This window comes from Toxorhynchites rutilus, chromosome 3 (genome assembly GCF_029784135.1).
Source record: "Toxorhynchites rutilus septentrionalis strain SRP chromosome 3, ASM2978413v1, whole genome shotgun sequence".
Taxonomy (NCBI): Eukaryota; Metazoa; Arthropoda; class Insecta; order Diptera; family Culicidae; genus Toxorhynchites; species Toxorhynchites rutilus.
Window position 1 is genome coordinate 82,218,951 of NC_073746.1, and position 26,845 is coordinate 82,245,795.

Genomic DNA, 26,845 nt, shown 5'->3' on the forward strand with positions numbered 1-26,845 from the left:
AGTTCTCAATCAGTTCAAATAGCCCATTTGGGGTTTTGATCAAGTTGCGCCATGTTGTAGTGTGTATCTCGTTCTACGCAAAGCATACTGCTCATTTAAGCTCTTCAAATCACTCATACTGCTTGTAAGCTGCATCTACTATTCGTACTATCACTCCTCATAAGTTCTTGATAGGGGTTTGATCTAGTAAACAAGCTGACCAGTCGAGAATCTGACGCCTCTATCCGATGAACCATACCTTGACTTTGATACTTCAATTCAACCGACTTCTTACATATCTCTGGAAACTCATAAAAAATGAGTGGTTCTATAGTTGTGAAACGCAGCGTAGGAAAGTCGGAAGAATTTTTCGGTGACGGGAACTTTTAACACTTTGGGAGAAATGTGTAATGTTTAACGATGACTATGTTAAAAAATAAATAAATGATTTTGAAGGTTTGGATTTGTACTTTAATTTGTTTTTTCCCTAATGTTGCCATTTGTATTGTTGCAATAAAACCATGCAAATGATCGACCCTATTCAAATCCAATAAAGAATTCAACTAGAGAGTTGGGCAATTAAGATTCGTTCATTTCTAAGATAATATCCACAGTGATAAACATGTGAATTGCATAAAATAATAGCGTACTTCTACGTTGAAAACATAGCCATATATTGGACGCCATCCTTTCATTTTTTCTTATATTCATGATATTCTGATATTCTTTCAACATCTAGCATTGATGCAATTTTTTCCAATGTTTTGGATGAATACATGCGGATTCTGGAGAACATTATATCTCCAATTTTTCTTGTAAATATTGTTAAATTATTTTTTTTTAGGAATTGTTAGGTTCAATCCCAGCTGGCGTCGTTGGGATTTTCTGATGCGAAAAATCTCTGGTTACGTCTTCCTTCGGAGGGGAAGTAAAAGAAGTTGGCCCGGCTCATGAGTTGTTGAGTCTGATAGGTAGGAACAGGTGGAGTCGCCTCCCTGATGTCGGTGATTGGCACTGAAGTGGCGGAAATAGGCCGACGAAAAATAAGCGAAGATAAAAAAAAATTGTTAAATTCTTGCTTTGACTTCTTCAATGGCAAACCTTTTGCGTAAAGAAAAAAGGAATCTTTTGTGAACTCATATCTCGACCAAATGAGATTCGAACTGGTAGTTGATACTGAATTGAGATAGGGGCAACCAGAAAGAATTTGTGGAGAAGCGAACGGTTGCTCGACTCTCCTGCAAGAATCGTACTGATAAAAAAATATCCTCACCATCCAATATTCAAGGCTGATGCGGAGATCCGAAGGATATTCGAAAAAGAGGATGGCCCAATTTTGATCACCTTTTTTGAAGTTACGCCATTCAACTGGTATTTTAATACAGTTTTATAGTCTCCAAGTTTATCCGACAAATTTCCTGAAAAACGCACTGAATCTATGTTGTATTACGTAAAAATGCATTTGATTTAGCTTGTTTTAACAAATGCATAATATGTGGTGTACTCATACGGTTCAATGCTTCAAAGTTCCTTTCGAATGTAAAAAATTGAAATGAGGAAGTTGGAATCTAAGTTGAAATATGGAAGCAATCAAAATCCGCAATGTCGAATTGATAAAATAATTCACAACACTGTTTACTAGGAGTTTATTAACAATCTGGAATCTCGAATCTGGAATCATGAAAATGGAATCTATCATAATAACCTTACAATAAAAAATTGAAAATCACTGAAAATGTCATAAAACCGTGTGCAACACTTGGTGTTTACCAACATGTCAAACCTTCTCTCCAATAATTTCAGCCCAGCGCAACGACTGCAATCTTGCCAATTCACCGCTAGAGAGGTGAGAGATAATTTATGGTAGCTTACGAAACGCTCGCGAAGCTTGCGTGATAGAACCGAGCACTATACACATCCAAGCGCAGATGCAAATCGTGAGGAAAATTAGGAACTTGCAATCTCATGCAGTGCAACTGCAAATCGCATGAATGAACGAGCCACATGATTCAAGAGGGGCATGTGACGGGGGGTTTCCAATGGGGGAAGAGGCTGTTTATTACGTTGCGTGCGCCAATGTTATCAGTTTGTTGTTAATTGAATGTCTCCCGTTCATCGTAATAGTTGCAGCAAATGTGCATAGATTAATTGTCGGGCTTATTATTTCGTTGTCGATCGGGCTCGCTCGCTCCCTGCACACGAAGTAGGTAACCGAGTTGCGCGGAGAGAAGCCGATCGGGCAAGTAATTTGTTTTGAAAACACTTGATGAATGAGCCTAATCACGAATCACGAGCAACTCGTAATAGCTGTCACTCTCTATTTTGTATATTTTTTTTATAATCGGGGGTAGTGTTCATATCGAGACACCGGATGCTGGTTTGCTTTATGGCTTCGTCACAATGGAGAGGCGTGATGATGGTTAGGAAAATTGCTTCATTCATGATCGCGCTGTTCGCCCTCGTTGGGTCGGTACGCCAGCAGAATAGATTAGAGATGCAGCCCACCGTCATGCCTAAAAGCGACAGTGTAATTAAAATATTTGCTCATGAAATCTTGTACAATCGATCATTCCAGACGAATACATAAATTCCTGTTCCAGTTACTGTAGTCGCAAATGATTGCGTGTGGGCGGCAGAAACATAAGCCACCTCTGGCAGGTGGAATAAATGACACCCTTGTAATGTCTTGCATCTTCAAATAGGGATGACATTCGAACCCAGCTCGGATTCTTGATGGCGTTATAGTATTGATGATATTATAAAGCTATCAAAAATGTTAAAAAAATTGGATAACATCGCGAAGGAAGCATCATGGTGTGGGGATGTTCTGCATGGTGAGGAATTGGGAATCCTACCAAATGGAGTGGCATAGTGAGGAGGTATAAGATTTTAATTAAACTCGAGTGCTTTCGATACCTCGAGTTCGAGAGGTTTCAAATACAAATCATAAATTTGAATAATTTAAACCTTTTTTTCATATCTTATAAAACATTTCATCGAACAATCTAGAGAATAAAAAATATATCAGCAAGACCTACTATTACCTTATAGCCGTTCAAAATGCCATTACAGGGTTTCTAATCGAGTGAGTTGGTTCAATGTAAACCGTCCATAAATCATACAAGGGTGTTTCGAAACAGCGAAACTGCCCACGGACCCGATGACAATCGGAACTCGCATAAACCATTCGTCCGTATCTATCAACTCCAAACCAAACTATACGCCTTGACGAGGGTGAAATCCATAAATGCAAATCGTCCATTGCTAGGGAACGAGAGAGTATGGTATGACCAAATGGAGCGTACCGCGCGAGCAGCGAAAGAAATATACAATATTACAACCATACTCCACTTAGGCTTATCGGTGCCTTCAATCTCGGCGAACCAGCGGAGACGAATGATCACGGTATGATTAGTATTTTTGCACGCCAAACTCCACATATAAATCACCCGCACGAGATCTTACCTTTGAGAGGAACTGCTGCTGCTGCCGCGTATTAGGACGGCCTGCCCGGGAGAGCCATTCTTACCGAGGCATTGGCTTGTTGCCTTTAATCAACGACAGCAGCTGCTGCTGCCTCAACACGATACCAATAAAACAAATTGCGTTCATGTAAGCGCGAGGCACGATGCGAGAGAGAGACATGTACCTAAACTTCTGCTGAGCAGTATGGCGGGGAATGGGGATTGGGGCTGATCGCGTGTGTGTTGAATCGCGGTTATTTCTACGCCCTTTCGCTAGGGCCACCAATTTGTGGCAACTTTTCAGCGGAACAGCGAGCAAATTGCAACAATTCCAGTTCAATCGAGTCCAATCAGCGCGCGTTCCGTTCCGTGGAAGCGGACAGAATGAGTAACGCTTACCGTACCGCGGATAACGCGAGGAATGCGCGAGCGCGATGATTTTTTTTCTTTCATCTAGGAATGTTACGAGGGAAATCAGTAGATTGGTTATGGGGGAAATGGGTAATGTCGTTTGAAGTTGCAGTGGCTGCTAGTGAGGACTATTTAGATTTAACACAACCAGGATGAGGGTTGAGCCTCGAATTTGAGATTGCCAAACACAAGAGATGCTACAGAATGCAGTCTCACATTGTTGTGTCATGTATAGCCATGTGATTTTGTTTTCCACAAATCTCACGATTTGTGCTACCAATGCGCCGCGTAAAGTCAGCCAAGCCGAACAAAACATTAATAACGATAGCTGTGTAATGAACCACCGCGAATTTGTCGATAACATGGATACACTCGGAACCGACGAACAAAACATTAACGTGTTCGCGTACGGTAGTATGGTTGAGGCGGATAAAAAATACTTATGTTTACGGGTTTATCGCGTGGAGGCACGACTCGAAGATGGAATATTACCCTGAAACGAAACACATTACGAATAATAGTGAAGCAGTACTCTGTAGAGTGATAATGAACAACCCGAGACAGATTGGGTTTGTTGAAACAGCCTAGTAATTGTAACGTTTGTAAGTAGAACGCACGAGCAGGTATATCAGCTTCCAGGTAATTTCACCGAGAATCATGTTATGTACGAACTTACATGGAGAAAACGGACTTAACATGAATTAGAAAAGCAAAACAGATTGGAAAGTTTTGAAAAGCTGTAGTAAAAAGTAATCAAATGAAAAAAATAAATAAAAGATTGTTTCTAATATGAGGCAAATATTTTTTGTTTCCTCACATGACAGAAATCTTTTAACCTTGGTGAGATGGTCCGAGAATTTAATTTGATTACAACGAGCCGATTCAAAAATGTTTCTGTTTTAAGTCAACAATCCAAGAACTTAATATCCCACAAAATAGCAGAAATATGAAAAACTAATAACTTTATCTAAAATTTTACGAAATCCGAAATGATGAGATCCAAACATCTTAGGGGCTGTCCACATACCACGTGGACAGAAAAGGCACGATTTTAGATACCCCCTCTACCCCTCCGTGGACAAGCGTGGACATTATATAAGGCTGTCAAAAAAGTCCTGCGGTATTTCCGCGAGGTGTCGTTGTAAGCGCGTAGTTCTAGTTGTATTCATTGTATCGAGTCATACTATAGCTTGTTGGGAAGGTATTTTTGCTATAATATAGTTCTTGACAGTGTATTGTTTGGTTAAGTCGTTCGTGAGTTATAGTGTCGCAAATATGGAGCATAATAAAGAGAAAATCTGACATATTTTATAGTACTACTATGACAAAGGCAAAAATGCATCTCAAGCTGCCAATAAAATTTGTGCAGTTTATGGACCCGATACAGTTTCCATTTCCACCGCACAACGATGGTCTCAACGTTTTCGTTCTGGTGTAGAGGTCGTCGAAGATGCGCCACGCTCTGGAAGGCCTGTCATCGAAAATTGCGACAAAATCGCTGAATTAGCCGAGAAAGACCGGTATAGTAGCAGCCGTAACATCGGCCAAGAGCTGGGGATAAGTCATCAAACCGTTATTAACCATTTGAAGAAGCTTGAATTCACAAAGAAGCTCGATGTATGGGTGCCACACACGTTGACGCAAAAAAAACATCTTTGACCGTACCGACGCATGTGAATCGCTGCTGAATCGCAACAAAATCGACCCGTTTCTGAAGCGGATGGTGACTGGCGATGAAAAGTGGGTCACTTAAGACAACGTGAAGCGCAAACGGTCGTGGTCGAAGCCTGCTGAAGCGGCTCAGACGGTGGCCAAGCCCTTATTAACGGCCAGGAAGGTTCTGCTGTGTGTTTGGTGGGATTGTCAAGGAATAAACTATTATGAGCTGCTTCCCTATGGCCAAACGCTCAATTCGGACCTGTACTGCCAACAACTGGACCGCTTGAAGGTAGCACTCATGAAGAAAAGGCCATCTTTGATAAACAGAGGCCGCATTGTCTTCCATCAGGACAACGCCAGGCCACACACTTCTTTGGTGATGCGCCAGAAGCTCCGGGAGCTCGGATGGGAGGTTCTTTTGCATCCGCCGTATAGTCCGGACCTTACACCAAGTGACTACCACCTGTTTTTGTCCATGGCGAACGAGCTAGGTAGTCAGAAGTTAGCCACAAAAGAGGCCTATGAAAATTGGCTATCCGAGTTTTTTGCCAATAAGGAAGCGAGCTTCTATAACAGGGATATTATGAAGTTGGCATCTCGTTGGGAACAAGTCATCGAACAAAACGGCGCATATTTGACTTAAAACAGATGATTGTAACTAATTTTATGAACAAATGAAAATTCAAAAAAAATACCGCAGGACTTTTTTGACAGCCTAATACAATTAAAAATTACTAAAACAAAATCCAAATTTCTTGCAAGTGTAATATTTGTTCCAGAAAGACTAGCTAGTTGGCTTCAATTTGAAATGTCGATCAACTGAATCGGTCTAGTAGCTCGAAAGTTATTCATTTTTGGAAAACAGTTATTTTTGGGAAAAAGGGAAAAAGTTGATTTTTCGGACCACCCTTAAATGGAATTGGGCCCCCCAATAAAAAATACAGGTCTTATGTTTTGCGATAATGAACGAAACTACCACTTTTCGCGAAAATCTGAGAACCACTATATCGGTTTGACATGAAAAGGCTGATTTGCACGAAAAAACACCCTATGCAAAATATTAGCTCATCCGGACTTCATTTACTGGTGTCACAAACGTTAAAATTTGAGTTTTTTGAAAAAAGAAAAATCACCGAAGATCGAGGTTTTCAAAACAAAAATTTGGATGCCAAATGTCTTAAAATTGCATTACTCGTCGAGATTCACAGTTATCTCGATTTTTTTTTTGTCAAAAAAAATGTTTTTTTGGCACTTGGTCGTTTTTTCGCCTGAAAAATCGATATTTGACAAAATAATTTTTTTAAGATAACTGTGAATCTCGACATGACACGCTAGTTTAAGACATTTGGCATAAAATTTTTTTTTAGAAACCCCGATTTCCGGTGTTTTTTTAACGTTTAAAACCATAATTTTCGTTTCGTACTCCGAGAAAAAACTAAAAACCAGAATGCCGATTTTTGACAAAAAATTTTTTTCGAGATCACACTAGATTTGGACGTTTCATGCAATTTTAAGACATTTGGCATCAAATTTTTTTTCTTCGAAAACCCCGATTTCCTTTATCCCCCTTGGGTGATTTTTCGATTTGTAAAGAAATCAAACTTTGACCGCTTTACGCCACTCCACCTTAAATCCGATTGAGCTGAAATTCGGCATAGAGTGTTTTTTCGAGGTGGTGAACATTTTGTATAGGGTAACTTTTTGAAATCTTAGGGTCGATTTTTTCCCATACATTCATTGGCACCCTAGGCTGTATATTAGGGTGGCAACGAAAATGGTCATGTACATTTTGTCTATTGGCCCAAAAATGACCTGTGCAAAATTTCAACTCAACCGGACATGAATTAGGGGTGCTGAAATATCTGGTGTGATCTCGAAAAAACATTTTTGGCCGAAAATCGACCTTTTGGGACTTAATTTAGAATTTCTATTTCTTTAATTTTATATTTTTCTATGGAAGAGAGTTTGTTTGAAATTAGGAGTGAGTGAGTGACTTTTTCCGATCGACAATTCATTTTTCGCCAATTTGAGCATTGTTTCCGGATGCACCACGTTTTAGCTCAGATGTGGAGAAGATCCAGCGGTGAGAGCTATGTTCTTCGGTAAAGAACTAAAGATAAAAAATTGTTTCGCTGCGGTTTCTGTCATTGCCACCGTCACCATACAACCGATTGGTTTCGGATTTTCTGTTGTTTTCTGTTCTGTTGCAATAAGTTCTTAGAATTGACAGCCCTTGGTATAGTCCTAAGTCTCTCCGGATTGACATTACCAACCTGTATTTTTTTATTGAAAAAACAAATTAATAATGATTTTTATTTCAATGTAATTTCATTTTTAAAGTAAGACTATGTGTAACAGGATAATGGGAAATATGGATGGGTTATATCTTTATCATAGATATTTTTATGCACGATATTTACCTACGATTGCTTTTGCTGAGGTATTGGTATATTAAAATTGTGCCTCGTCGCTACGTTAGTTACTAGTTTTAGTCAGCTTAAGGACCACCAATGGATTGCCCAAGATTGCCCAAGCAAGTCATTGTGACTGCTTTTCAATTTCAATGAGAAAAATAATAATCACACATTATGACACAATTTCTTAAAAAGATGTGACTTTTTGTACAACTTAATCATGAATGTATTAATAAATTGTATTATTTTTCTAATTGAAATTGAAAAGTAATAAAAATAAACAGGCCAGCAAGATTTCCATTTTAGTCTCACTTAGTCTTTTAGTTTTAGCAGCCCATAGGGGTTCAAACTATTTTGATTTCGCCAAAGACAGAGCATTACTTAGGGATCGTGGATAATCAGCTTCGGCGTTGAGAGAGAGGGAGAGGGAGAGGGAGAGGGAGAGGGAGAGGGAGAGGGAGAGGGAGAGGGAGAGGGAGAGGGAGAGGGAGAGGGAGAGGGAGAGGGAGAGGGAGAGGGAGAGGGAGAGGGAGAGGGAGAGGGAGAGGGAGAGGGAGAGGGAGAGGGAGAGGGAGAGGGAGAGGGAGAGGGATTCAATTAAACGATTTCGAGTTATGTTTATTCCATAAATTCATTACCCTTGATATGAATATAATAATTAAAAACTCTTTAGAGTGAAATAGTGTAGTGAATAAGCTCAATACACAATATACATTTTGAATTATTTTTATTTTGAAAATTATAGAGGATGGCGTCTGAGACACAACCGCATTGTATACGTAGAACTACGAAATTATGACATCCAATACCCTTGTTTATCGCTTCGGACAATATTTGAAACGAAATTTGACAATCACTCACTGATTGATTGATTAAACACCGATGCGACGAATATTAGCCGACTGCATCTTTTTATGTTTGGCGTAACAAACAAATCAAAAACAATTTTCGATTTTGTTGGTGTGCAAATTATCAAAATCGGCTCGCGGCAAGAATAATCAGTAACAATCGAACTTTTTTATAATAACGTGACATGTTTTCTGATTTGAAAACTTTTCCGAAATACGTGGTCCAACGTCATAAATTCTGCAAAAACCTTTTGAAGATTGTTATCCTAAGGCCAGTCATTGTCGAGTTTTCATTTTTTTTTCTCATAAATTTGGTGAGCAAGAGAGTCTTGCCTTGGCTTTTGACTCGCCAATGTTGAAGTACTTCATAGTATAAGAGTCTTTGATTTTCCATTGTAATAATTTGAAATAGAAGAATAAACTTCGATGCATTTATATTTTTATTTTTATTTTATTATCTTATTAATACGAGGGTCACGATTTATGTCTTGGGTAATCAAAAGACTGAGTGCAATTTAACCAGAAACTCATTATACATAACATATTAAACATATTATACATAATCTAGCAATATTTTTTTCAATAGGCAACCGGTCACCCTATTTTTGACAACATAAAAACGAGCGCTCTATCATGAGCAACAACTATGTCTAAGACAGTTTTTGTCTAGAGAAGAACTGTCGAGCTCTAAATGCTAATTTCCACTTAAATGCATCTCTTGGACTATTGTGCAATGTCATATTATATGGATTTCGAATGAAACTTTAGTAAAAGTCCTCCGTAATGTAAATCAATGAAAAAGTATTGAAGAAACATTATATTTCTATAGTTTTAACTTTATGATTTTTCTACACATTCTAAATTCATATTGAGGTGTCAATTCCATCAAGTTCGGATCTCTTCAAAAGGAAATTAATTTCGACCTCTACGACACCCATATCAACATTCAATACGACCGCAAAGGTTTAAAATGCGTTATATGATAATAAAAATTGTAGTTTTTTTTCCATCAGTCATTTTATGTATAATATTTTAAAAAAAATCGGAGAGGTTAATTTGGCGTGAAATCGCTCTATAGAAACCTAAAAAAGAAACCGGGCTCAACCGGGATTTGAACCCGGGACCTCTCGCACCCAAAGCGAGAATCATACCCCTAGACCATTGAGCCGCTTGTTTCGGTGCTCAGTGAAGGCTACGTTACCAACAAATCAGTTCGACAGAACGAATCAGGGTTGGAACAGAAATAGATAACGAAAAATAACTGGTTTCTATTTTCGCTGCACTCGCTGTATAGCGAATAGCATGAAAAAGTGAACGGCGAACTGCGGAAAGCTGGTGAAACGCTTCCAGTCACTATACAGTTTATCGCCAAAAAGTGACTTTGATAGGATAGCATACTCGAAGTGAGCACAGAAAGTATCGGGTTCAAATCTTAGTCTCAGTTTTTTATGTACTGCACTCAGTAAATATTTTATAGTGATGAACAGATATCATCTCAGAGTTCGAAGTGGAATACAAGATGACGAGGGGTTTAACTCTGCGGCCTTGAATGATTACAAATAAAACAACGTTTCAGGTCGACCTTCACATTTGTTCACAGTGTCCTGCTGGGATTATACGGAATACAGATTTCTAAAAAAAACACAAAACACAACTGCCGATGGTCGCCGCGTAAGACGGAATCCTGCTCCCGGCGTTCAAAACAAAAACCAAAAAAACACATGTACATTTGGTAGGGTGTACCTTCCATGATCTTGCTGTGGGTTATTTTCCTTCTCTTCTCGCCAGCTCTTTTGTTATTGAGCTCTTCCAGGAAGGTCTGCGCGCATGCATCCACAGGAAAAAAAATGGAAGCAAAAGCAGACGAAAAGAATCCGCTCAGCTTTGTGTTTATAATGTGTTTCTCACCCAAACACATTTCCATGATTTATGAGCATGCAAAACACGTATTTATGTGGATGGCAAAACTGTGCGGAAACGAAGCACAGTTGGGACCTACAGCTAATTTAGAAAATCTTGAAATGGACCAAACAGATGTACAGCCGCGGGGCAGAGGAAAGCGCAATTCGCAAAATTGGGGTGAGATAGGTTTTTTTTGCCAATTCGAAACAGGAAATACGCTTTTAAGGACACGAGAACAACGAAACAGAAACGCGAGAAAACGTTCAATCATTCGCAATACCCAGAAGTCGATGAAAAATTATCGCTCGAGACCACAACAGCATTACTCTTCTAGTTGACTGTTCATGGGAATATTCGCAATCGATCCAAAAGTGTAGTTGTTCACAATTCCAAAAACAACGCATATGTCATAAATGCTATTTCGTTTCCGCGAATAATTGCATTATCACATTTGTGGCCAAATTCCAATGGGGACACTTTATGGAAACATGACTCAATAAGCTCCACTCTCTCGTTGAGACAACCATTTTAGGACACTACGCCATTTATGATGGTTTTAATTTGGTTCCTTTAGTGGACACGACATCAATTCGGCAGTAAAAATTAATCATTTCTGTCATATACCGCACCGAGTTTGTACTCGTTTTACCCATATCGGAGAGGTGAAGTCCTCGTTCGGTTTTCCATTTTTCAACACCACGCAGCACAGAGGTACGGTACGAATAGTGTTGTGTGTGTACATCCAGAAACAGAAACTCGACGACATCTGTCCATCTGTCCCGTGGTTCTTACCTGTAACGAGCAAAATAAAAGAGAAAAAATGAAAATGGGGTTAAAGACAGATAAGGAAGACACTTCATTTATGACATGGCTGGGCAATATATGCTCGAATAAAACCATTCCCGATAGCACACAAAACGCACACACGCAGGTAATCGACCCATTTGATTGGACTGGTAAGATGACCAACGTCTTGTCGTGTCGGAAGCGGCTGGGATGGTGTACAACTTTATTATCCCGATTAAGTTTCCTCTCGTAGATGTCGCTGGACTAGTTCGGAGAAAAAGAGTACTTATGGCTTGACTTTAAACAACCGAGCCACGGCGTTCAACCGTGTAAGTTTATCTAGGTTAGTTATATAGACAAAGAACTTCAAAAGTGACGACTCGCTCGCGCACAGATGGATCATGGCCGAAAGAAAAGGTAGAATTTTAAGTGGGTTTCCCATCGTAGGGCACCTTCCAGCGAAGTCAGAAACAGTATTCGACTTTCGAACATGCCCTTTTAAAAGGGAAAACAGTGTCGGTATGGTTTGCGCAAAAATCAATATCCACGAGAACACTGCAAACACGGCATTTGCGATCTTAAAACTGCATTTCCGATGTTCGGTTTATTGTACCGCACCGGTGACGATGATATCGATTCTAGTTCACGCCTTAATTGTTGGGCAAACAGAACCGCAACCCACATAAATGCACAGCCGACGAGTGGTTGTGGACAGGCATTCGTACCCCAAGTGAACGCACTCGATAAGATTGGATTACATGTGAAATTTAAAAAAAAAAACAGGGGCACAGAAATATATTGCAATGGCAACAAAAATCTGATACTGATAATTCTGGATATCATTTCAAATTTCAAAATTAATTCAAGAACTAACATAATGCACAAATTGTTCCCGAGCGTAATGTCAATTGTAAACTTAAGGAATCAGTCTTCAAGAATAAACATGCAATGGCATTAAATAGAAAGAATAAAGTGAACGAGCAATTCCAAATGAAATTAAAAAAAATATGAGTCGTACCGAAATAGTGTGTTAAAAGGAGTTATAGAGTATTGTTGGCTAAAATTGAAAAAAATATACACTGAGAAGAAAAATTAGTACTCTTTTTTTATTTACAAAATAAAATTTTAATTTGCGATATCAAAAAATATGTATTTTTTAATATTTTTTTCAATTTTTTCATATAAAATAGAAGTCATGTAGAAAATTTGAAAAATGGGCCCAAGATGGTAAAACTATTTTTGACAAAATCGAATTTTTTAGGAATTTTCGAAACATCGAATTTTTGTATGTTAACAATCATTCTTAGCCACAAATTATGAATTCTGATGTGATTTAAAACAAAAAAGGTTATTATCAATCTCCTTCTAAATGCAACCATTCTCGAGATATTCAAAAAAATATTTCTAATTTATAATCTTTTTATAGTAAATAATCTCTTTTAATATGTTTGTCGTGTTATACAGTCATGTTCATAAAATTTTATGAATTTTCTTATAATTTCCAACAATTTTTTTGATTGATTGAATTTTGTATTAAGATAGAAAAGATTTTTTTTAGTTTCGCTACGTTATGTATTAACCCACATGTTTCGAATGTTTCTTAACGTAACTCTTAAACATATGTCTTTACCATAACGATGTATTTGGAAAAGTTGTTGGAAATTATAAGCGAATTCATAAAATCTCATGAACATGATAGTATAACACATCAAACATATTTAAAGGGCCTATTTACTATTAAAAAGACAATAAATTACAAATATTTTTTAAATATCTCGAGAATGGCTACATTTAGAAAATTCCTAAAAATTCAATGTTTCACAAATTCCGTCAAAAGCCATCTTGGGCCCATTTTTTAAATTTTCTACATGACTTCTATTTTATATGAAAACATTGAAAAAAATATAAAAAGTACATATTTTTTGATATCGCAAATTAAAATTTTATTTTGTAAATAAAAAAAAGAGTACTAATTTTTCTTCTCAGTGTATATTTTTTTCAATTTAAGCCAACAATACTCTTTAACTCTTTCTAACACACTATTTCGGTACGACTCAATTTTTTTGAGATATAAATTATCAAAGATTTCTCTTACTAAAATCGATACTACCTTTTCAAAAGAAGAAGTTATAAGCAAATTCATAAAATTTCATGAACATGACGGTATAACACGACAAACATATTAAAAGGGATTATTTACTATAAAAAAAACAATAAATTAGAAATATTTTTTTAAATATCTCGAGAATGGTTGCATTTAGAAGGAGCTTGATAATAACCTTTTTTGTTTTAAATAACACCAGGATTTATAATTTGTGATTAAAAATGACTGCTAACATACAAAAACTCGAAGTTTCGAAAATTCCTAAAAATTCGATTTTCCACAAAGTTCGTCAAAAATAGTTTCACAATCTTGTGCCCATTTTTTGAATTTTCTACATGACTTCTATTTTGTATGGAAAAATTAAAAAAAATTAAAAATATGTATTTTGGATATCGCAAATTGAATTTTTATTTTGTAAATAAAAAAGAGTACTAATTTTTTTTTCTCAGTGTACATTTTTTTCATATTCAACCATCAATACTCTATAACTCTTTCTAAGACACTATTTCGGTACGACTCATAGTTTTTGAGATATAAATTATCAAAGATTTCTCTTACTAAAATCGATACGCCCTTTTCAAAAGTTACGCTTGAGTTTCCTCCAACCCGAACGGAATACACACTTTCATTGGAATTAAAAATACAAGTTTTTAAAATCTACATTTTTAGGACGATTTCATTTGGAATTGCTGAAACAATACAGCATTCAATACAAAGAATAGCAGAAAGATTAACGTTCTCCTAAAATTATACGAAAACTCCCGTAAAATTGACGAAAACTAATGGGAGAATGACTATTGACAGGTATATTGACATACTTACCGAAAATAGAGACTCTTCATTTAAAAATGGAAGTTGGGGACATGTGCATGTCTTAACAAGACCAAAAGCACACGATTCGCAACACCATATTTTTTCCGAGATGTCGCTCAAAACTACTCCAATGGCCAACGTAATCATCAGACTTGAGCCCAATCGAGAACATGAGGTCGATTCCCTATCGACAAGTCTCAGAAAGCGATGAAATATTTAATCCAACGTGTTGAAAAATCTCAATCATCTTGAGCAAAAATTGTCCGCCACTCGAGCATTACGCCCACAGTAATGCGTTTGTTGCGACAACCCGTCACTTATTGTTCTGCTGTTGTGTGCCCAAATAATCCGCTTCAGCATCCACGCTCAGTGCAGTGTTCGCAAAGACATTTAATATATAAAAAAGAAGGGAAACGTTTGCGAATTAGACTGCTTCCTTGCACAAAAATGGCACCGGGCGAGAGTACGAAGAGATATCATTGGCGGTTTTCATTCCAGTCTCACACTAGCCAACAATCAGTCAACAGACTTTCTTGAGGCTCAGGGTGATTTTTAAAACTTTCTAATTACCTTTTTAATGGATGCAAGCGGTTCGGTTTTGATGCACTGATTGGCCTCTCTGAAGGTTTGAAGCCTATGTGTGTGAAGGTGTAAAGCCTATGTAATATGAACAAGAAGATTTCTATCCGCGATGACAGATGTACAGAGTCGACGTCTGGTGGCGACTTTCAAATTTGGGACCCTACTTAGGGCCTCGAATTCGGAATTCCAATCTCTATCAGATTTGAAGTCACTAAGACTTTTTTTTTCATCCCATTTGTTTACTTTTTTCAGGCTCATTAGCATTTTAGCTGCAACAGAGCCGGGTTTAAATTGTGTACATGTGCATGTTTGGGGTTCTATAAATTGTAAATTACACAATACTAGTAGCCATTTTGGCGTAAGAGTTTTTTTTCTGGTAAATTACACAGTAGTAGCCAATTGGTCGTAAGGGTATTCTTTCTGTCCTTCCATTGTTCAGCAGACCGGACAGCGGAGACAGTTGATATTGATCATTGTTGTGTTATTTATAGCATAACAGACTATTGTTTATTGCAGAGCAGAGCATTTGTATGGATGAATAGATCTCCATTGGACCGTGGACCGATTTCCATCGCTGGTGATTGTTGCATGGACGTAGTTATTCTATAACAACCAAAGATAGTCGATTGAGTGCCCTGAGTTTGAACTCACGATCGATCGCCTATGAAGCGAGCGCGCACCCAAGTGGTTATGAAGACCCCCTCGAAGGCAGTTTTAAAATGTTAAAATTTGAATGAAAAATTTGGTATCATGTGAATTACATAAAACACGTATTTGTCTATAAGTTTTCTGATATTTTTACTAAAACTCTTTACTGCAATATAAAATCATCATCAAACACAATTTTCGTTCAATATTTTTCTCAAATTTTCCAAAAAAAACTGGCAATTTATCATACCAAACACATATTTGGTACAGAAAAAGTGATTTTCATTCATAATTTTTATATTCAAAGTTTGTTCATTCCACATAAAAAGCCTTCACAATTCATAATTATATGAGGGGCTTAGAATGAAAGGGGTGTAAGTGATTTGATCGATTTCTCTACATCGACTCTCTCTTCTGGTCATAACATAGCTGCAAATACATTCCCAGTTATATTTGACAATGTGGAAGATAGGTCAGAACCTCATCTATCGGATTCTATAGCGAACTTAAATTGGAACTTTTTTGCAGTTGAGTTATTAACTAAAGAAAAAGTTGATGAAGAGAAATCGATCAAGTCACTTAAATCCCTTGCATTCTAAGGCCCTCATATTAAAAGCACTTTTCATTCCACATGAAAAGTCTTTACCATTTCGCCTCACTAATCGGAATACGAACCGTCAATGCTGTAAACGCGATTCCTTATCCCGCTCCAACAAATCTTTTTTAAGGTTGAGAGTTAATTCCAAAATTTTCCTATTGCATTTTTAAATGTTTGTTCTAATCTTCTAATTGATCTTCTACGCGGCTAGACTATTGAAACCATCATAATACAAAGGAAAAGGAGAAGCATGTATTTAGAGGAATAGTTGTTGCTCTGCTTTCGTGTGAACTGTTCGCTTCCAAACCGTTCGTTTCAGAACGCGGAATGTATGCACTCGAAGTAGATTTTTTATATTTTCAAATTGGTGTTTTTCAAGGCGAGAGAGTGCAGAGAGAGCTCTTTGTTCTCTTCCAATTAGTCATTTTCAAAGCTAGAAACGAATGAGCTGCATTACACCAAGGGCCGTTGTTAATTGTATATTTTGATTTTTTTCTGAAATGTTTCCTAAAGCAAAATATCAGGGATGTAAACCGAACCAAACTGGGATGCAACAAGCAATCCAAACAGCTCCAAAAGATATGACAGTTGCATCGATAGCTTTTACTCGGTCGATGCTACCGGTATCGGTATCTATAGAAAAATATAGAGAGCTAGAGCTAACGAGCAAAATTTTTCTCAGCTTGGATTAATAATATAGAATATTTCAAATGATAATGTGACTTGTGCGTAAAGTGATCTACCCGGAAAATGAATTTGTTAACTGGAAAAATTAACTCTTTATGAAATTTTATTTCTTTTTATAACCAATTTTTACCTTCAATTTCCAAGCGATGGAAATAGCTCTCACCTCTGGAAAATACCTTTTTCACATCCAGCATGCATAAAATGTACGAGCCAGCGAAAACCGAATGGTCGGTCGTCAAAGGTCGCTAATAAGCCCAAAACACTACCAAATTCACACAATCCACAAATTTACTTCAATCCACTAATTTGGAAGCTTCACAACAGTATCCCGTATGCAATTTTCTAACGATATCGGGATCTATAGAAAAATATAGAGATCTAGAGCTATCGAGCAACATTTTTATATGAGCAAAGTATTCTATGACTTAAAGGGATGAACCAGAAATTAATTTCTTTTTTATAATAAAAAAATATTAAAATACAGCGCGGACTCGATTATACAGTCATACCTCGGTATAAGGCAACTTTATTTTTTCTCTCGTTACGTTATATCGAGTTACGTTATACCGAAGCAAAAAAAATATTTTTTTTATTGATGTAAAACTGTTCATGGTTACTTAAAAATACACAAAAACTTTTTTTTATCACTCAGCAGTATTTATAAACCTTTCTTATGCCCATTTTAGATAATAATCGTAGACAAATAGGATCAGTCGGCAGTTGGATATACGGCTTTTTATTTTTGAATACGAAACTGGAAGACATTGCATTTGTGCATGAAGCGAATATAGGATTACATTCAAGAAGAAATAAACACATTTTTACATAAAAATAGTGAACTATGGATAAATTTTACGTTTCCGTGGATATCTTTTAATAGCGATTTAAGTTTTCTGCAAGTAATCTCCAACAGGATTTTTTTTCTGATATTGATTCAACTACTTAAGGGAAAATCAGATTTACTTAATGGGAACCTTTTTAAACCCGAGGATCAAGTCAGACATTTGGGAGCTCTTGAAACGTAAACAGTATTGTTCACAATGTTATTGGAGTACATAAAATATCTTCCGACCAGTGTTGCCACACGTACAGATTTATCTGGAAAGGTACAGATTTTATCGCTATTTTTGGTACAGATTCTGTACGATACAGATTTCAGATTTCCGTCAGAAAGTACAGATTGGTACAGATTTATTCCGCGTGTGACATTTCTTACATTTGAAGAAAGCAACATTAAGGTACATGACGACTTTTACACCGCAGTATCGCTTCATGAGGACAAAATCGTATAAGCATCATCAAACACTCGACAACACTTGCAAATGTAAATGTAGTATTTGTAGTAAATAAATGAGTTTTTTTCGTGCTAACAAAATATTTTTTTTTCTGCAACGAATATTTTCGATGGTACAGATTTTTAGTACAGATTTTTTGAAGAAAAAGTACAGATGAGAAAGATTTTGAACCCCTCTGGTATAGATTAAAATATGGCAACACTGCTTGCGACGAATCTTCTGAGAGTATTAGCTCATCGTCGTCTTCAAGATCTGTAAATGAACTAAAGAGACGAAACTGAATCAAACCTCATACACGAAACTCACGACACACCTTTTAGGACTGTTTCAACGAAGTGGAAAATGAAAATAATAGTTAGCGCCGCGTTCGGGAAAAAAAAACCCATTGCCAACGAAATCGACGAAATGTAAATCATGATTGCAATCGATTCTAAATTTGGTGGTTATTAAAATCTAAGCAGTCAATCGAGGACAAGGATTGTTAGAGTTTATCTTTCAGCTTCTTGCAGAAGTATTACAGCGAAGACTGTTATCTGAAGTAGACCTGGTGTACGAAGCAAAGCGTGTTACAGTTTCTATGTTTGACTTACTTTATCTTCAAATGAAAATTCCTCTGAATTTTGTTCTTGAAACATGTTCAAAGTTATGCTAAAAGTTCAAAAAATTCCATAATATCAAATGGAAAAATCACCCAAGAATATCAGGTTGAAGGTATGCGTATTTCATAAGGGAAATTGTCGTGGACTGTAATACAAAACAATCCGTAACTTGCTTTTCCACAAGTTCCTTTTTATGAAAAAATATGAAATAAATTCCGGTAAAAGTAACACAAACATATTTCCTGAAATGTTGTAATCAGCTAAATGTACCGATCGGAGTCATTTTTGACGTTTGTGAAATGTCCGTTAAGTACAAATTCAACCATGTATCGATATGCGTCGTAAGTTTCCAGAACTAAATTAATTCAACTTTATTGAATAATTCCGTTATCCAGATTGTGATCCAAAAATTAAAACTGGACGTGAAACATTTATTTTAATAAGTTTAAATGTTTTTAAAAAAATGTGAGCTTTATTTCCTTCCGTTTCAACTGGCAGTACATATTTTGAAAATAGATAATATTATTGGATTTAGATAGGACATATTCACGAAACATAGATTAAAAGACCATTGCTACCCCTTTTTACAGTACTTATTTATTTCAAAACTTACTGGAAACATTTATTCGAAACAATTTATACTCCAAAAATTTTCTGTGATTGTAAATATTGTAAAATTTCTGTATATATCGAGTTACGTTATAACGAGGTTGCTTTATATCGAGGTTGCCTTATATCGAGGTATGACTGTATACAGTTTTTGATTTCTTTTCACTGTATATAATCGAATCCTGTATATAATCGAGTCAAAAAAAATTGTTTTTTATTTGTCTTTTTTTTGCATGTATTCTTCGATTTTTGAAAATAAAAGAGGAATTTGATTTTTGATTCATCCCCTTAAAGTCACAAAACACCTTTCTCACGTGAAAAAAATAAATTTATCCAGATCCAGATTACCTCAGGAGGTGATAGACGACCATATTTGATGAAAAAAATGACAGAGTTATAGAACTTTCATTTTTGTTTCGGACTCTGTTGCCTCAAACTGGCTCTACATTAAAAAGTACGCTACGGAAGACAATTCTGATGCTATCATTTGAAATATGAGAAAATAAGTACAGGATATAGTAGTGGAACAACTAAATTAGTAGATTTTAATAATATTTTGGAAGTGAAAAACTTAAAAGTTAATAATTTTTAATATGTTATTATTAATTTTATCCTAAAATTTATATTAAACTAGATTGTTTCTATCAATTAAATTGAAGTTCTTTAACCGCTCTACAATTTGTTCTTTGACGCCCAACTTCTATCTTTCTTAGTTTGGCTGCAATATCGATATAAACAATTCCTGATGAAAATTCAAGAAAAATCTTCAAAAATCACTATTTTTATGCCACTGTACATGTAATAGACAACTTCTTCTTAACGCTGAAAGGTCACACTTCTTCTTGAAATAAACCATATTTGAAACATAAAAAAAAAAAATTCCCAAACTGTATATATTCGAGTCCAAAATTGTATATAATCGAATCACAATATAATCGAGTCCGACCTGTATATGAGTAAAAAACAAATTAAAAAAATCATTCTCGTTCTCGTTCTCGTTCTCGTTCTCATTCTCATTCTCATTCTCATTCTTATTCTCATTCTCATTCTTATTCTTATTCTTATTCTTATTCTTATTCTTATTCTCATTCTCATTCTCATTCTCATTCTTATTCTCATTCTTATTCTTATTCTTATTCTTATTCTTATTCTTATTCTTATTCTTATTCTTATTCTTATTCTTATTCTTATTCTTATTCTTATTCTTATTCTTATTCTTATTCTTATTCTTATTCTTATTCTTATTCTTATTCTTATTCTTATTCTTATTCTTATTCTTATTCTTATTCCTATTCCTATTCCTATTCCTATTCCTATTCCTATTCTTATTCTTATTCTTATTCTTATTCTTATTCTTATTCTTATTCTTATTCTTATTCTTATTCTTATTCTTATTCTTATTCTTATTCTTATTCTTATTCTTATTCTTATTCTTATTCTTATTCTTATTCTTATTCTTATTCTTATTCTTATTCTTATTCTTATTCTTATTCTTATTCTTATTCTTATTCTTATTCTTATTCTTATTCTTATTCTTATTCTTATTCTTATTCTTATTCTTATTCTTATTCTTATTCTTATTCTTATTCTTATTCTTATTCTTATTCTTATTCTTATTCTTATTCTTATTCTTATTATTATTCTTATTCTTATTCTTATTCTTATTCTTATTCTTATTCTTATTCTTATTCTTATTCTTATTCTTATTCTTATTCTTATTCTTATTCTTATTCTTATTCTTATTCTTATTCTTATTCTTATTCTTATTCTTATTCTTATTCTTATTCTTATTCTTATTCTTATTCTTATTCTTATTCTTATTCTTATTCTTATTCTTATTCTTATTCTTATTCTTATTCTTATTCTTATTCTTATTCTTATTCTTATTCTTATTCTTATTCTTATTCTTATTCTTATTCTTATTCTTATTCTTATTCTTATTCTTATTCTTATTCTTATTCTTATTCTTATTCTTATTCTTATTCTTATTCTTATTCTTATTCTTATTCTTATTCTGTGTTAAAACAGGATTACAGCGTTTTTATGCAATTGTTTTAACGTAAATAATCTTTTTTGCTGCGAGTTGATTTTGAATATTGGCATGTAATCGAAACGGACTTTCTCTAAGCTTTTATCGGCTCAATTAACCTTATCAGACAGCTTTCGTTTGATTACTAGAACGTTCATGCAGAACCTTTCCTCACTGAGATATTTCTTCAATCAAAAATTACTCTTTCCTCTTTGTTGATGAACAATTCAATAAAAATTTCGACTTCGCACTCTGTTCAATTATATTTTTTTTGTTGGGTGTAGTTTTGTGTTCTGTCCATAAGAAAAGTGAAATAATAGTGGTGTCGGGACAAATACATATTCGCCTATGACCCAATATGTGTCAACGGAGAAAACGGCCGCATGAAGAAACAAATAGCGGTGCAAGGCCGGCTCGTTGATTGTGATCTATGATCAGGAAAGCAAGAATTGATTAGCCATCAACCATCTTTTGCAGATTCTACGAAGCCAACCAAACCATCCCCCCTTTTCAGCCGCCAGAACATTCTGTTAAGGGTTAATTCTCAACTTTCAAACAAAGCATTTCGAATAATGTAATTTCGTAGTTCTACGTGAATGATATGGCCAAGAGTTAGGCACAACTCCTTATATTTTTTTTCACATCGATGTAATGGATAACTCAAAAATTTGTTTTCAGCAATCAATCCTTTTTTACAAATGATTAATGATACTTATTTCCACGTGAAACAGATAACCGTTTTAAATAATTCGATGATAAAAATATTTTCTAGAATCAAACAAAAGTGAAATACATTTTTTGAATAAAATATTTCAGCCCATGCTATTTTTTCTCTTTCATTTGTTTAGGTTTCGTCCTCAAAACATACCATTAATACACACACGCAATTCCTACTTGAGACTAATATAACAGGAGCTACAAATCACGCCAATCAACAACTTTCGCAGGGACCTTTCCAAAAGACTGGACTTCTACAATTGGTCGTTTAGAAATTACAAAAAAAAAATTTGAAAGAAATAATGAAAATCAAGTAAAATTAACCTGTGTCGTGATTTATGGCCTTTATGGTCGACAATGAATAGTATTGGCACTGTGCTCCTTTACTCACGTTCACCTTTACTGGTGTCTTGGTTTTGGTTTTTGCAACAATTGCATGATTTTTCAAGTTTTTCTCTTTCCATCACTTGTGACTATTCCATTATTTCATATTTCATTCATTTCTTCATTGCTAGCATCGTAAATATTGTTGAAAGAATCCCTCGACATTCTATGTCAGGCAATACCGAGTAATGTAGGGTGAGAAAGAATTCACGCTATTGAATCACTTCAACACAATGTGAAGCAGTAATTTGTTAAAATCAATTAATCAGAAAACCACTCGAAGCACACATTACAAAAGCCAACAGTCACAAACTGAGCAACTCGCACTCCGAACAAACTCCGAAAAGGTGTAAATGAAATACCTTTTTCCAGAAAGGACAATGGCACCTCGCAAGCCTCGGTGCGCACATTTGTTTAGTGTGAAGAATGACAAACTGAAAACGGGCAAACAAAATTGCTTATACATTTTTGTTACGATGACCAGGTCTCGAAATTCACATGGAGCTGAAATAATCGAGCATTCATTTTCTGGTGTGAAAGGACAGAATTTCACAATTCACAAATAATGCTTAATATTCGTCATTTCCTGCCATCCTGGTGGGACGGGACAAACAAAACAAACAATTTAGAAGGACAGTTCAGCGTGAAAATTTATATCAACAAGTAGATAGTCTCGCAAAACTTTCTTCGAATTTCTTCGCCTTTACTTCCTGGATCATACGCAAAATTATTCGATAGACGCTGCATTTGACATCCGCGGTGAAACACCAAAGCCAGGTAAGATGGACAGCTTTTGATAGATATCGCGGGTAGAACGAAGATTTCCGCTGAACACCGCTTGAGCAATAGTTAGAAATTTAAATTTTTAATTGCGATACGATGCAAATTACCCGAAGAAAACAAACGCTTTGGCGACGGATGCGATTGAGGATGGAGCGTTAAAGGAAGACGTGCATTATGCAGATCATTCGGCAGTGCCTTAAAAAGATATCTTTTCGCCCTCGGTTGGCGAGTGTCACACAGTCAGGAATTTTTTTTGGGAATGGTCGCCAACATGGCCAAACCCATCTCAGTTCGTATCTGGTTGAACCATTTATCTTGCATAATTTTCCCTGTCAACGGAAATGTTGAAAATAACCTTCAAACAACTCAGTTTTGAATTTGAGCGCTACAATGCTGCATGAATCATCAGAATATCCAACGTCAATAGATTTCGCGCAATCTGAGAACATTCGGACCAGCTGTTGGGAGGCCCCCGCCTACACGATGCAGATAACATATTTACGAAATCCATTAATCTACTTATTGTTTGTATCTTTTTCGTTCGCGCTTGGAACCGAATCCGGCTATCAACGGCACATTATTGTCATCGGTGAATTCCGAATTAATTTTTGCCCGACAACCAGTCGTGGCAGTCAGAAAGAGAGTAGGCGGCCCTAATAGAGATAATTCCAAATTTCCGAAGAACCTGGAGCGGAACTGTTGCAAAATTTATGCAAATCATCCTTCGCTATTTTATATCGGTTTAATGGTAATTTAATAATTTCGCGCGCAGCAGTCACGCGTCGCCCGTACGATGTTGTTGAGCCTCCCCCCCCCAGCCAAATTGGGCACGTATTGCCTAAGCGGCATGGGCATGTTGTTGTGAACCAAAACGAAACCGTAAATGAGCGAACAAAACCTACAGCAACCCGCAGATCATCGAAGTTGACGTGTTTGATCTTTGAAGGCAGCAGCAGCAGCAGCGAATTGATGCTGCTGTGGGTAATGGGTATAATCGGCGTCGGATCAGTGCCATTAGTGCTCGTGACTTATGAAAGTCAATCATTAACTATGGCAGTCGAGATCTGGATCGGTTACTGCGAGAAGAGGGCCCGTTTCTCCGGCGTCGTGCTTCGGAATTACAACGCCGAAGCTAGTTTAATCGTTGGGCCAAATGAATAGACCAATCGTTTTAACAAAGATTGGAATATTTTTTATGATAATTGGAATGAATTATCAAAAAAAACTTTCGAATGGATGTGGCATAGGATCGGGTATATCTAGAAAACGAAATTTAAATGGTGGTAGCAACGGTAAAATTTAGGGCCGAATACGAATTGTAGAATTATTCAAAAAAGTTGAGAAATTTTGAGCAGATATTTTATACTATTTCATGTGGGTGGTTTATTTTATTGGATGATGTGTAAACTCGAAAGTTGTTCGAAGCAAATGCCAAAGTTCACGGGAGTGAAGCTTCAAAATGAATGTATATTATGTGAGTTTCATAAAACCACATTTTTCTCCTTTATTTCTCCTACTAATCGAGGACATTTGTTATGAGTATACATAAGCATACATAACATTTTAACTCTTTCTAACGCTTACTAATTAATAATTATAGAGTAATTGCAAATGAAATCGTCCTGAAAATGTACATTTTGAAAACATGTATTTTTTTTTTCGAATGAAAGTTTGTATTCCATTTGGGTTGGAGGAAATATGAGTGTTCCACAGGAATTGGTAATTTTTTTACCAAACCGTACCTTTTGAAAAGGGCGTATCGAATTTGGTAAGAGATATCTTTGATAATTTATATCTCAAAAACTATGAGTCCTATCATCCTACTCTTTTTTTATTTCCAAAAAAAACTTTAATTTGAAATATCTAAATTACATATTTTTTATTTTTTTTTCATGTTTTCTTTCAAAATAGATGTCATGTAGAAACATGACTTTGTGAAACATCGAATTTTTATGAATTTTCGAAACTTCAAATTCTTGTATGTTGACAATCATTTTTAGCCACAAATTATGAATCCTGATGTTGCGATAGAAATGAAACTCAAATATCTGCATTACTCGAGAATTCATCAAGCAAATGGAACCAAATTTTGCATGTGGAGGTTTTAGGGTGCAATAATAGATTCTATGGTGGTTAGATACTCCTCCCCCTCTCTTAGGTGGGGCTGCCATAAAAATGAAACACAAATTTCTGCATAACTCGAGAATAAATCAATCAAATGAACCAAATTTGGCATGTGGAGGTTTAAGGGTGCAATAAATGTTTTACGGTGGTTAGACACTCCACCCCCTTCTCTAAAGGGGAGCTGCCATACAAATGAAAGACAAATTTCCGCATAATTTTTTATTTTTTTGACGTAGGATTACGTCTTTCGGGAACTTATTGGGGTATAAATTGAAAATAGAAAATCGAGCACATCGTGAAAATTGTCCAAATTCAAACGCTTATTGCTCAGTCATTTCATGATGGATTGATGAAATTTTTGCGTCAATCGATTTCGGCACTCCATAATAAATTTTTTTATTGAAGAGAATATTATATGTCATGAAACTAACTATCGAACAATTGAAAAATCTCAACCCCTATCTCAACGGAAATACCCACTTCTGATTGGTCGAAATTGACGACACATGCGGCGGGTCCCTAACAGAGACATCAAAACCAAGCTGCCTGAGAGAAATCGGCATTGCAAATACATAAAAGTAGGGGGAGCTTTTGTTCCCACCGAAATGTGTTCCCTAACAGAGACATCAAAACCAAGCTGCCTGGGGGAAATCGGCATTCCGTTATATGAATGTAGGGGGGACTTTTGCTCCTACCGAAATGTGTTCCCTAGCAGAGACATAAAGACTAAGCTGCCTAGAGGAAATCGACATTGCAAATACATGAAAGTAGGGGGAACTTTTCAAAGAGTTTAACGATGTAATTCTTCAAACATATCCAAAATCAACAGATAGCCTTACGGAATCCTACGTCAACTATGCGGTCGTGTCTCGGACACAACCCTCCTGTGACTTTTTTTTAATTTTTTTTTTATCTGTATGATAGTGATTTTCAACTCATTTGGCTGGTTCGTCACTTTTAATTCCATTTTTGGAAGAATGTCGGGAGTGAGAATTGAACTCGTGACCTTTAGCGTGAGAGGCATGGATGTTACCACTACGCCAGATCGCCTCCTCATTTCTGCATAATGTGACAACTGATCAAGCAAATGGAACCAAATTTGTCATGCGCATGTTTTAGGGGACCTGAAACGTTTTCATGGTGAATAGACAATCCTCTCCTCTCTCTGAGGGGCGAGGGGGACTGCCATACAAATGAATCATACATTTCTGTATAATTCAAGATCTAATCAAGCAATCTGAACAAAATTTGGCATGTGGAGTTTTCAGGTGGCAAGAAACATTTCTAAAGTGGTTCAACACTCCTCCCACCTTTCTGAGGAGGGGGGGGGGAATGTTTCTATGATTGTATGACATCCCTCCCTCCTCTGGAATGAAGAGGGGGTCCCATAAAAATATTACACATATTTCA

General features: G+C 36.0%; 1 protein-coding gene and 1 non-coding gene across 5 annotated transcripts in view; both read right to left on the bottom strand.

Moving 5' to 3' along the window:
* LOC129774718 (bone morphogenetic protein receptor type-1B) overlaps nt 1-26,845 on the bottom strand; it is a 422,669-nt gene that overhangs the window by 143,820 nt on the left and 252,004 nt on the right. Inside the window, exon 1 of one of the 4 annotated variants that reach the window (XM_055778615.1) lies at nt 11,327-11,345. The exons of the other annotated variants lie outside the window; for them this stretch is intronic. Within the exon in view, the coding sequence (XP_055634590.1) occupies nt 11,327-11,330 (4 nt within the window). The 5' untranslated portion in view covers nt 11,331-11,345. Of the gene's footprint in view, nt 1-11,326; nt 11,346-26,845 lie in introns of those variants that run through there. 4 annotated transcript variants of the gene reach the window in all.
* Trnap-ugg (transfer RNA proline (anticodon UGG)) lies at nt 9,872-9,943 on the bottom strand. Its single transcript has one exon. It is a non-coding gene; the product is annotated as a tRNA-Pro (tRNA).